This window comes from Syngnathus acus, chromosome 5 (genome assembly GCF_901709675.1).
Source record: "Syngnathus acus chromosome 5, fSynAcu1.2, whole genome shotgun sequence".
Classification (NCBI taxonomy): Eukaryota; Metazoa; Chordata; class Actinopteri; order Syngnathiformes; family Syngnathidae; genus Syngnathus; species Syngnathus acus.
In genome coordinates, this window is record NC_051091.1 from 233,228 (window position 1) to 245,267 (window position 12,040).

Sequence of the window (12,040 nt, forward strand, 5' to 3'; positions counted from 1 at the left end):
TTGTTTTGGTTACTGGAAGTCACCTATCATTAAACGAAACGCTTGATTGAGGTTGTCTTTTTGTGTACTGCAGATTCCTTTGTTCCGACAAGTAAGAATTTGAAGACGTTACCTGCTCGACGCGTTGGACTGTGATGTCTTTTTGTGCGTGATGTCTGCAACAAGTGCTGCCAGGTTAAGAGGTCCAGTGCCTCTGCAACGCAGCAGTAAAGGAAGCCAATGGTGAGTTGGCAGCTTTCTCAAAGTTGTTGTTTGTAGCATATTGTTCTATGGGTGGAAGTCACTCTACATATTTAAAGGCCTGATTCTTTCTTTCTTTCTTTCTTTCTTTCTTTCTTTCTTTCTTTCTTTCTTTCTTTCTTTCTTTCTTTCTTTCTTTCTTTCTTTCTTTCTTTCTTTCTTTCTTTCTTTCCAGATCGGCCGCCATGCCAGCGAGGGCGATGCGTTGTCTTCAAGCCATCGCAGTGCGATGGCTGCTGCTGTCGGCGACGGGCCGGGGCCTTCCGTCCGAGCCCGCTTTTGTCCTTTATCCCAGCTTCGTACGCAATGACACGGAATTTGAGCACTTGGCCTTGCACCCTGACCCCGACGTGGGTGGCGTTTACGTGGGCGCTCGCGACCACTTATTTCAGCTGGACAAATCCCTGCAGCTGGAAGTGGAGGATCCCACCGGCCCGGTCAAAGACAGCAGAGAATGCTTGCCTCCCGTCACGGAGAGCAACTGCCCTCAAGCCAGGCTCACCAGTAACCACAACAAGCTCTTGCTGATCGACCCCTATTCCATGGAGCTCATCACCTGCGGCAGCGTCAACCAAGGCATTTGCCAGAAACGAAGTCTCCGCTCCGTCGACCGGGTGCTCTTCTCCGCCGAGACGCCGGTGGACACCCAGTACGTAGCGGCCAATCACCCCGACGTCAGTACCGTGGGCCTGGTGGTTCGCTCCCATCCGCAAAGACGGCCCGTTCTCTTTGTCGGGCGTGGCTACACCAGCAGCCAGCCGCCCATCGCCACGCGCAACTTGGAGCAAGAACCCATTTTTTCTTACGAGGAAACGGCCAAGTTGGCCGTGGCCGGCCGCCTCTCTGAATACGATCATCATTTCGTGGCCTCCTTTGCCCACCGCCATCACGTCTACTTCCTCTTCTACAGGCGAGATCTGAAATCCAAATCGCGCGAGTACCGCACTTTTGTCTCCCGCGTGTGTTTGGACGATCAAGCCTATTATTCCTACGTGGAGGTCCCCTTGACGTGCCGTTCCCGGGCGGGCAAGAATTACAATCTCCTTCAAGCCGTCCGGCTGGGCTTCTCCAAGGACGTCACGGCGGCTCCAGGCTCCGAGATCCTTCTCGGTGTTTTTTCCACCCGCTCGGCTTCGTCCAACGGACCCGGCGAAGACTCCGCCCTGTGCGTCTTTGGCCTGGAAGACGTGGACCGCAGGATTAACGCCACCAGAGACCTGTGTTACACAAAGATGGGCAGAGAGTCTGGTGTGGAGACGGCCTACATCGAATACGAAGTCAAATCCAACTGTGTCAACCTTCTGGAGGTGAGTTCCTACAGTCCTACACACTGGCAAAGGAACAGAACTGTGTCAAACGCCGACAGTCTCTGTTTCTGCTCGAAGCAAAACTAAGTATGACTAAACGTTGGAATAGATGGAGTGCAGAGTGAATGAATGAATGAATGAATGAATGAACGAATGAATGAATGAATGAACGAACGAACGAACGAATGAATGAACGAACGAATGAACGAATGAATGATATGTGTAGAAAAAAGACATCTATTGACCCTTAATGCTGTCGTTTAGAACACTCTGGAACGGTACCCTTGCGGCTCTGATCACACGCCCAGTCCCATGGCTAGTCGCATCGCCGTGGAAGCCCAAACCATTTTGGACAGCCCCTCCGCTCGGCTCACGGCCGTCGCGGTGAGCGTGAGGGCGGGACATACCATTGCCTTCTTGGGAGACTCCAAGGGGAACCTGCACAAGGTAGGCGGGCGGGCGGGCGGGCGGTCCGGCAGCCAGGCAGCCAGGCAGGCAGGCAGGCAGGCAGCCAGGCAGCCAGGCAGGCAGGCAGGCAGGCAGGCAGGCAGGCAGGCAGGCAGGCAGGCAGGCAGCTTGCCCGTTTTGACATCATTTCAGACCCTGGCCTGTACTTTGGTGGTGTTAGTCGTACAAAGGCACCCATTGTGGCACCGTGACATCACATTTCTCTTGGTGCCCAGCCAACAGAGCTGCACATGGCATGAAACTGAATAGAAGCTAGCTAGCTAGCTTGTCTGTCTAGCTAGCTAGCCAGTTCGCTTGCAGAACCTTGCAACCTTGGATTCTTATTCTCCTACGAGTCACTGTCAAAGCGGAGTGTTTCAATCCTGCCAAGCGCAATGAAAGTAACCCAACGGCCGCTCAGACCTGTCGCTAAACGGCGCGGGCCGGCCGGCCGGCGGGCCTTATCTTATCCGGAGCTTAGGACCATGGCAGTCACGTGAACTTCCCAAAGCCATATTTTTAAGGCAAACAAGTTGAGTTCTAAAATTGCAAGTTGCCTTCACTTGACTTGACAGAATTATTGTCAGTTGCGCCCAAGCATTTTTGTGTTTGTCAGGTGTTCCTCGGGCCAAACGGCGAGGTGGAGGAATACGCCGTCAGCTCCGTTCAGCAGAACGCGGCCATCGGGTCTGATCTTTTCCTGGATCAAGAGGAGCGCCATCTGTTCATCGTGACCCCTAACATGGTGCGCTGCAATATGGGCCGCCGTCTTTCCCGAAGACTGACGACGCTTCTCCTCTCCTTTCTTCAGGTGCAAAAGAGGCCCGTGGCCGAATGCGCGCAGCACCCCGACTGCCGCTCCTGCCTGCGGGCTCACGATCCCTACTGCGGCTGGTGTGTCCTCCAGGGAAGGTAAGATGGGTGATGATGCAAACGTGACATCATCTCGATTTGACATGACTTGATGAGCAACGATTGAGATTTCCAAAACCAAAACAAGAACGTTCCAATGGCAAGAGTTGCTCCGAGTGCTCGCCGTTACCTTGCAGCCATTTCTTTGTGCCCAATGTTTATGTTTGCCTTTGACTGACCAAATTGAAGTCTTGGTACAATGTCACCACGTGCATAGCAACCGTTTGACGACGTGTCGCCAACCACTCCCTTTCCTACGCAGATGCCTTTTGCAGTCCGAGTGTCGGCGCGGGAACCGGCACGGCCCGTGGCTTTGGAGCTTTGATATGGAGCAGCAGTGTCTGGCTGTCCAAGAACTCAAGCCCTCAAATATCAGCAGGGGGGAAAGCAGGACGGTCAGTGCAGCCTGCTGACATTGATAGCTTCGGAAGGAAATGTTTGCTTTTGAATGTGACATTTGCAAATGTTTTCTCTGGCCTCGCCCTAGGTGTCTTTGTCAATCGCGGGGCTTCCGCTGTTGGAACAGGGCCAATCGTACTGGTGTTACTTGGCCGGGCTGCGCAGCCCGGCCACCGTTACTGCCGGCGGGGTCTCCTGTCATTCTCCGCACCCCGGCCAAGTGCCAGCGGTGCCTCCTGGACAGGGTGAGTTGCTGGAATTGGTACGTTTCAACAAGTCAAGTCAGTGTGATATGAGAAGTCGGGCTGGCTCTCACAATGGAATCGTCAAATCTCTATGGATGGGAAGCGCTGAGCCTCGCCAGACAGAGCCCATCCCGGCCGGCTGACTTGTTGTGATTTTTGGTCCTGGCAGATTTTGTCACCGTCCCCTTGTCTGTTCGTTTCGGCGACGTGACGGTGGCGGAGCGGGATTTCACCTTTTACGACTGCACGGCCGTCAAGCAGCTTTCGGGGAGTATGCTGTGAGGACGAACGACGGTGGAAGAATCGGATTGTCTTTTTGGATACTTGTCGAGCGTTCATCCCTATCTGTGTCCATTTTCAGTTGCCGTGGTTGCGTCCTGAGCCGATGGGCTTGTAATTGGTGCGTTCACCAGCACGCGTGTACCCACAAGCCCACCTGCGACCGAGGCGTGATCATCTATAATCAACACGTGAGTATCGCGATGGGCCGGCCGGTCAAGAGCGCAGCTCCAAACGTTTGCGCTGCCATTTCCACTTCTTTATCTCTATCTTATTTCTGTTGGTTGTTTCGGCTTTTCTTTTGATTTATTTTTGTCCCATCTGCCACACCACCACAGTTTCAACTACCCACCTCAGCTCCTCCCACGAGCAAAACCATCAAAGTTTTCCCCAGCCCCAGCGCCAGCCCCAGCGCCAGCCCCAGCGCCAGCACCAGCCCCGGCCCCAGCCCCAGCACCAGCCCCAGTGCCAGCACGACAGCCAGCCGTCCGACAACTGTCACGGTCGCGCCCTCAACGGCGGCAACAACTACCGCCGCAACTTCTACGGCTCCTCTTGCTGCAGCGAGCACTCGGGCGCCAAGCGCCTCACCCGCCGTTGCTCCTCAGATGAGCGTCCCGTACACCAGCCCTCCCCCCTCCAGTAGCAAAGCCGCACCTATCACCTTTCGGCCCCCGGACCCTACGACCGGGAAGGAGGAATCTCTCGACGCGGCTGAGGTGACGTTCATCACCCAAAGAGATTCGGAGCGTCGTGCCGAAGCCACGACAAATTCACAATTATTACAGCCCATAATGCCTCTGCTCATCCCACCGCCCCCCGGTGATGACGATGAGGTGGTGACAGATTCGCCCTCCACGGACACCCAGGAACCCGGGGGAACACTGAGCCGGGCGGAGCCGACATCATCCGGCTTCCCTCCGCCTACGCCCTCTCCTATGGGACAAGCCACAAACCGGTCCGAGTCTTCCAGCTCACCGGATCGGACGCAGGCGCCGACCTGGGCACCGCCCCCAGACTCCGAAAGCGAGCCCGAGGAGGCCCGAGATGACGGCACGGTCCCGGCAGAAAAGGACACGGCCACGTTTTCAGCCACTGCCGTGCTTTCGGGCGATGGCGAAGTTGAGCGCGCGTCCCCCCCGCTTTATTCCCACTTGCTGGATACCCAAGTGGACTACCAGTCTGATCTTGCTGACGGCTTCCTCCCGGTGAGTTTAGATACGGCTGGCCAACGGCGACCTCCCTCCCTCCCTCCCTCCCAACCTCCCTCCCTCCCTCCCAACCTCCCTCCCTCCCTCTCAGCTCCTGATTGGATTTTGCAAATCTCCTCATCATTTGACACATCTTTTCCTTTTTTGTCTTTAGTTGTAATCGTGTGTGTGTTTGCATTTTCATTTGTAATTCTTGATGAATATTTTGCGCATACATACGTCGTTTCTTTCGGGGATGTGAAGAAGCAAGGAATGAGCGAGCGCTTTTGCGGCGGGCGGGCGCATGTGCTTGTTTTGACCAACAGGGGGATGAAGAATCTTATGTAAGCTGGGGTTCTTCGGCTTGCCCGTGCGTGGAGAAGGTCCAGGGCTCATCCTTGCTCCCTGTCAGAGTGGAGAGGAAAATCACTTTACTGGCCCGCAACCTGCATCTGTATCAGGTACACACGACGCAACAATCCATCAATGGCCAATCTCACGAGTAGGATTAGCGTCGGCTGCGACAAAACAAGTCTTGTGCTTGTACAGGATGGAGAGCTGGACTACCAGTGCGTGTTGGTCATTGAGGGCCAAACGGTGGTGGTGGACGCCTATGTGGAGACCGATGACATCAATCCGTCCAACTTTGACATCACCTGCCAGCTGCACCAGGTGCGGTGTCGGACGCTCGCAAATGGCAGCCCGAAAGAAACAAATCACGTGTTCACTTTGTCGCTTCTCCAGTACACGTATTCTGCTCCCGTGGAGGAATATCAAGCCACGGTGTACGTGAAGAGGAGGGACACGTTCCACGTGGACAGCGCCCCTGATCTTTACGGTAAGTTGCCTGCCCTGCTGCGATTTTGCTTGAAGCAAAATGTGAGTGACGCGCGGCGCCGGCGCTCTCGTCCATCCTCAGTGACTTTGTACGACTGCTCGGTGGGCCGCGCCGACTGCAGTCGCTGCCGCACGGCCGAGAGCAAGTACGCTTGCGTGTGGTGTGGAGAGGCGCAGGCCAGTTGTTTGTATTCGGGTTTGTGCGTCCAACCCGTACAGCAGACGTGCCCTGCTCCCGTCATTCTTTCGGTGAGCGCTTCCATTTATTTCCCCTCTGAATGAATTGAGCGTTCAAATGAAATCAACTTGTCTCTGTCTGTCCGTCTGTCTGTCTGTCTGTCTGTCTGTCTGTCTGTCTGTCTGTCTGTCTTTCCTTCAGATTGAGCCGCTTTCCGGCTTGCTGGAAGGCGGCACTCTGGTGACCATCACCGGCTCCAACCTGGGCCAAAAAGCAGAGGACGTCCTGGGTTCCGTGTCGGTGGCCGGCGTCCCCTGCGTGGTTATACCTGCTCTCTACCAAGTCTCCTCCAGGTAGAAGATTGAAGTGATTTCATGTTCCATGTTGATATTTCAACTTGATATGATGTGAGCACTTTGACTCTTCAAGTACATTTCAGAACCCTTCCTTTTTTTCTACACACACACACGTGCACACACACGTGCACACACATGCACACACACACACACGTGCACACACACGCACACACGTGCGCACACACGCACACACACACACCATTGTACTCAAGGAGGTACTTTGATGACTGTGTCTGGCAGGATTGTATGCAAAACCAAAGCCAGCCAAGGAGAGAAGGTGGGCCACGTGTCTGTTGAAGTGAGCGGCGGAGACTTTGGCTTGTCCAAACAAATGTTCAGCTTTCAGGTACTTTTCCAGATGCAGGCTGCAAGATTGTCATTGGATGATCAATGCAGCACTCAATGAACTGATCTCCATGCCTCCAGGATCCATTTGTGATGGGAGTGTGGCCCGAAAGAGGTCCCGAGGCCGGCGGAACCACGCTGAGCATCAGCGGGCGACACCTTTTGACGGGACATCCTTCCGACCTGGCTGTCACTGTGGGGGGAGTGCCCTGCCCTGTGTGAGCTGAGCAGACAATTCCTTTCTCACCGCTTTGTCGATGCGTCGTATGAATTTAGTGTCCCGTGAGACGGACTGTCGAGCATCATGAGAAGACACACTGTAGGCCCTAATTCAGGGGTCTCAAACTCCAGTCCTCGGGGGGGGCATTCCTACATGTTTTCCAAGTTTCCCTGGTTAAACACACCTGATTCAAATGATCAGTTCATCCTCACGTTCTGCAGGAGCCTGATCATTGAATCAGGTGTGTTGAACGAGGGAAACTTGGAAAACATGTAGGAATGCCGCCCCCGAGGACTGGAGTTTGAGACCCCTGCCCTAATTAAAGGTGTAACGTTTTCTTTCCTAGTAGCTTGACGTTCCCGTGTTTAGTAAAAATAAAGGAGGACATTTGAAATGGACAGGGAGGACAGTAACAAAAGAGTCCAGATCGGTGCATCGGTGTCTGACCCAATTAGAACATTTTCAGGGATTGTGCAATTTCCCGCTCCATCACACACAAATGAGCCTTGAGAACAAACGAATGAATGGGGCTCCTACCTTAGGGTGTCCGAGGTGGAGAGCTCCGGTCTTCGGTGCGTGACAGGTCGCAGCAACAAGACTGGAAACCATCGGGTCACTCTGCATTACGGCAGCAGTCAACGCCACTTCCACGCTCGGCCTTACCGCTACACGCACAACCCCAATATCACCCACGCCGAGCCAGCCAAGAGCTTCCTGAGGCAAGCGGCAAAAGCAGTTGCGCGCGGCTCCGCCTTCACACGCCTCATTTGACAGACGTACGTATCTCCTGTTTAGCGGCGGGCGACTGATCTACGTGTCGGGCCACAACCTGGACGTGGTGCAAGAGCCCCGGATGCTCGTCACCGTGTCTCCCAGCCAGAAAAGGCGCCGGAGCAGCGGTTCGCTTTGTTCCGAAGATCTCCCCTGCTCCGTCAAACAGGTACGTATCGGCCGAACGAACAAACAAACAAACACAAACAAACAGCCAACAAACACTCCTTTTCTATCAGTTTGCAGAACGTTGCGCAGTCAATTCCTCCTCCCTGATCCTGTGTCGATCCCCGACGCTGGAGCCGTCCGTTTGGGGCTGGACCGCCGTCACCGTGGAGTTCCTTCTGGACAACCTGCGCTTTGACGTCAGGGCGGTGAACGCGCGAGCCTTTAGCTACGAGCCCGACCCTGTCCTGCGCCCCTTGAACCAGCAGGACCCTCTCAAGGCGTATCGCTACAACCCCGGCAGCTTCATCCAGCTCGAGGTCACCTGGCTTGTCCGTCCGTCTCCAGATAGCGTTTGTTTGGTTAAGATTGCCAACCAGACGCCGCCGCCGCCGCGCTTCTGCAGGGAGAAAATCTGGACCTGGCCATCAGCAAAGAAGAGGTGGTGGTGTTAATCGGGGAGGGCGTGTGCGCCGTTAAGACGCTGACTCGAAACCATCTGTACTGCGAACCGCCGCCTCGTCAGCCCGCCTCGGCCAGTAACGGCAAGAAAAACGAGGCTTCCGACAACCTGCCCCAGTTCACCGTGAGTCACGTCGGAACATCCCAGCGGCGGCGTTTGATTTTGGTTGCGTCCTGACTCTTTCCTCTTTGCTGCCAGGTCCAAATGGGCAACTTAAACTTCTCCCTGGGCAAGGTTCAGTACGACACTCTAAGCCCGGCCACCTTTCCCCTGGAGGCTCAGATCGGAGTGGGAGTCGGGGCGTCCGTCGTAGCGCTCGTTGTCCTCATCATTGTACTCGTGTACAGGTTTGTAGCGCAACGGCGGCCGCACCGTAGATACTTCATGGACATAGATGCAGATATGCGCACAGGAGCGACTAAAGCCCGTTTCACGGCTTTAAGCTGACAAAAACAACCACACTGTTCAAGAGCAGTGACTGCAGAGAGACTGCAGAGAGACTTGACTTCTCTCTCTCTCTCTCTCTCTCTCTCTCTCTCTCTCTCTCTCTCTCTCTCTCTCTCTCTCTCTCTCTCTCTTTCTGCACTGGTCTTTTTGTCAGGAGAAAGAGCAAGCAGGCTTTAAGAGACTACAAAAAGGTTCAAATCCAACTTGAAAACCTTGAAACCAGTGTGAGGGACCGCTGCAAGAAGGAGTTCACAGGTGAGCATGGATGGAATGCATGTCAAACACATCCCGATCCGGCTGTCTGATCGAGCGAGCGAGCGAGCGACCGACCTTTGACTCCCTCTGGCCAGACCTGATGACGGAGATGATGGACATGTCAAGCGACCTGGTGGGCTCGGGCATCCCTTTCCTGGATTACCGGATGTACGCAGAACGCATTTTCTTCCCCGGCCACCGGGAGTCCCCGCTGAGGCGAGACCTGGACGTTCAGGAGTGTCGTCGGCAGACGGTGGAGCGCGGTCTGATCAAACTATCCAACCTTCTCAACAGTAAACTCTTCCTGACCAAGGTACGGTCGGCAGCGTCGCGAGGGAGGTCGACCTTTGATTTGATATTAAACTAACATTTCTCGCTTCCCCCCCCAAGTTCATTCATACCCTGGAAAGCCAGCGGACCTTTTCCCCCCGAGATCGCGCCTATGTGGCCTCTTTACTTACGGTGGCGCTGCACGGCAAGCTGGAATATTTTACCGATATCCTCAAAACCCTGTTGAATGACCTCGTGGAGCAATACGTGGCCAAGAACCCCAAACTGATGCTGCGGAGGTGGGTGAGAAGAGAGAGGGAGGGAGGGAGGGAGGGAGGGAGGGAGGGAGGGAGGGAGGAAAGGAGGGAGGGAGGGACTTTTTCAATTCAGATGCAGCACTTTTTGTCATCTTCTTCAGAACTGAGACAGTGGTGGAGAAGCTGCTGACCAACTGGATGTCCATCTGTCTCTATGCTTTCCTCCGAGTGAGTCAAAGTCAAACACAGAGTAGCAATGCGGGGGTTTCTCATCTACATATATAACTCGCAAGTTTTGTTTTGGCAGGACTCTGCAGGGGAGTGTCTTTACATGCTTTTCAGGGCAATCAAGCACCAGGTGGACAAAGGGCCGGTGGACGCCGTCACAGGCAAGGCCAAATACACGCTCAACGACAACCGCTTGCTGCGAGAAGACGTGGAGTACAAGACGTTGGTGAGCAGGAACGCAATCTCGTTTTTATTTGCGCAAATGTGACATGAGCTGCTTCTTTTCTTCAGACACTTAACGTGCTGGTGCAAGGCGGAGGAGTCAACGAGTGCCAGCCGGTCCCCTCCAAAGTGCTGGACTGCGATACCATCACGCAGGTCAAAGAGAAGCTACTGGATCAGGTGTACAAAGGCACCTCCTTCTCTTACCGACCGCATACGGACTCATTGGACCTGGGTGAGAATAGATTGACTCTATTCTAAAAAAAAAAAATAAAAAAAAAGCCTTCCTTTGAGCTTTTCTGGCCTCCAATGCACCCCCATTCCCTGTGCTGTGCATGTGTGACCAAAGGTTTTGGGGGTTTTGAGCAAAATTCACTCTTGCACACTATTGGCTCTTTGTGTTACGCTTTAGAGTGGAGGTCCGGTGTTGCCGGTCATCTTATTTTGTCAGATGAAGACTTAACATCTGTGGTCCAGAGCAACTGGAAACGTCTCAACACCCTCCAGCACTACAAGGTGACACACGACTACTGTCTGCTCCATCTCAACTGAGAATGCTCTCAAAGGAATCGACGTGACCCTTTGTGCTGTGCTTCAGGTCCCAGATGGTGCAACGGTAGCTCTGGTTCCTCGGCATTCCAAACACATTCACCATGACCACCACGACTATGTGGCTGGAGAGAGTGAGTGAGCGAGCGAGCGAGCGAGTGAGATATTGACCTCTGTCCATACGATGGATAGACAGGCAGCTGTGGTGATCAGGGAGGGAGGGAGGGAGGGAGAAATCGGCCTCTCAAGTGGCTTGAAATCCCGTCTCCTTTGTAAGGGGCGGGGCATCAATTTGAGTACTATCTTTGATAGGTCAAGTTCATTTGAAGCCATTTCCATGACAGAAACGCCCATGTTGGAGGACGCAGACGAAGGCGGCGTGAGACTGTGGCATCTGGTGAAGGCCAGCGAAGAGCCCGAGCTGCCCAAACATCGCAGAGGCAGTCTGAGGGAACGAGAGAGGGCCAAGGCCATCCCGGAGATCTACCTGACCCGCCTGCTTTCCATGAAGGTACGCACGCACGCACGCACGCGTTTGGAAACGGAGGCATATTTTGCAAGACATCCAACGTCCGTCCCTCTTTCCTTTCAGGGTACCCTGCAAAAATTTGTCGACGATTTGTTCACGGTCATCCTCAGCACCAGTCGCCCCGTCCCGCGGGCTGTCAAATACTTCTTTGACCTGCTTGACGCCCAAGCCGCTCAACACGGCATCTCGGACCCAGAGACCATACACATTTGGAAGAACAACAGGTGCGGCGGTGTGGACGCACCGAGCGTGGCTTTGTCCAAACCGGCAGCGTCCACTCGTCCACTTGCCCACTTGTCCTCTTGTCCACCGTCATTGCAGTCTCCCGCTGCGTTTCTGGATCACCATTGTGAAGAACCCCCAGTTGATTTTTGACGTGCAAGCCTCGGACCACGTGGATGCGGTGCTGTCGGTCATCGCTCAGACCTTCATGGACTCCTGCACCATCGCTGAGCACAAATTGGGACGGGTAAGAGGAGGAAGCCTTTCCGGATCTCCTTTTCAATTCTGAGAGGGTGGGTGTCTCTCTCTCTCTCTCTCTCCACAGGATTCGCCCATCAACAAGCTGCTGTACGCTCGAGACATCCCCCGTTACAAACAGATGGTGGAAAGGTACCAAAGCCGGCTCTCGTCGCTAGCGAGCGAGCGCACGCCAATCAACTGACGCTCTTGCAGATACTATGCTGACGTCAGGCAGACCATCTCTGCCAGCGACCAGGATATGAACTCTACTCTGGCTGAACTCTCAAGGGTGAGTGGAGAATGATGACCATGACACAACATGTAACACCTAGTACGTAAGTAAGTAGCTTTGGTTCCAATGACTTTTCTTTCAGAACTATTCGGGAGAACTCAACTACTTGGTTGCGCTGCATGAGCTCTACAAGTACATCAATAAGTACTACGACCAGGTAACTTCTGGGTGTATC

General features: G+C 54.2%; 1 protein-coding gene across 2 annotated transcripts in view; it reads left to right on the forward strand.

Moving 5' to 3' along the window:
* plxnb1b (plexin b1b) overlaps nt 1-12,040 on the forward strand; it is a 28,811-nt gene that overhangs the window by 8,383 nt on the left and 8,388 nt on the right. The window contains exons 2-37 of one of the 2 annotated variants that reach the window (XM_037251468.1): nt 74-222; nt 416-1,547; nt 1,812-1,994; nt 2,611-2,739; nt 2,806-2,906; nt 3,169-3,301; nt 3,394-3,550; nt 3,720-3,828; nt 3,912-4,020; nt 4,168-5,037; nt 5,346-5,480; nt 5,569-5,691; nt 5,764-5,857; nt 5,939-6,105; nt 6,236-6,387; nt 6,631-6,736; nt 6,817-6,953; nt 7,498-7,674; nt 7,751-7,895; nt 7,966-8,211; nt 8,298-8,477; nt 8,553-8,701; nt 8,956-9,056; nt 9,152-9,369; nt 9,447-9,625; nt 9,745-9,811; nt 9,891-10,037; nt 10,103-10,268; nt 10,446-10,549; nt 10,632-10,716; nt 10,927-11,093; nt 11,175-11,335; nt 11,433-11,580; nt 11,659-11,723; nt 11,787-11,862; nt 11,948-12,022. In XM_037251468.1, coding sequence (XP_037107363.1) covers nt 426-1,547; nt 1,812-1,994; nt 2,611-2,739; nt 2,806-2,906; nt 3,169-3,301; nt 3,394-3,550; nt 3,720-3,828; nt 3,912-4,020; nt 4,168-5,037; nt 5,346-5,480; nt 5,569-5,691; nt 5,764-5,857; nt 5,939-6,105; nt 6,236-6,387; nt 6,631-6,736; nt 6,817-6,953; nt 7,498-7,674; nt 7,751-7,895; nt 7,966-8,211; nt 8,298-8,477; nt 8,553-8,701; nt 8,956-9,056; nt 9,152-9,369; nt 9,447-9,625; nt 9,745-9,811; nt 9,891-10,037; nt 10,103-10,268; nt 10,446-10,549; nt 10,632-10,716; nt 10,927-11,093; nt 11,175-11,335; nt 11,433-11,580; nt 11,659-11,723; nt 11,787-11,862; nt 11,948-12,022 — 6,483 coding nt within the window. In that variant the 5' untranslated portion in view covers nt 74-222; nt 416-425. The remainder of the gene's footprint in view (nt 1-73; nt 223-415; nt 1,548-1,811; nt 1,995-2,610; nt 2,740-2,805; nt 2,907-3,168; nt 3,302-3,393; nt 3,551-3,719; nt 3,829-3,911; nt 4,021-4,167; nt 5,038-5,345; nt 5,481-5,568; nt 5,692-5,763; nt 5,858-5,938; nt 6,106-6,235; nt 6,388-6,630; nt 6,737-6,816; nt 6,954-7,497; nt 7,675-7,750; nt 7,896-7,965; nt 8,212-8,297; nt 8,478-8,552; nt 8,702-8,955; nt 9,057-9,151; nt 9,370-9,446; nt 9,626-9,744; nt 9,812-9,890; nt 10,038-10,102; nt 10,269-10,445; nt 10,550-10,631; nt 10,717-10,926; nt 11,094-11,174; nt 11,336-11,432; nt 11,581-11,658; nt 11,724-11,786; nt 11,863-11,947; nt 12,023-12,040) is intronic. The other variant, XM_037251469.1, reaches the window with a different exon arrangement.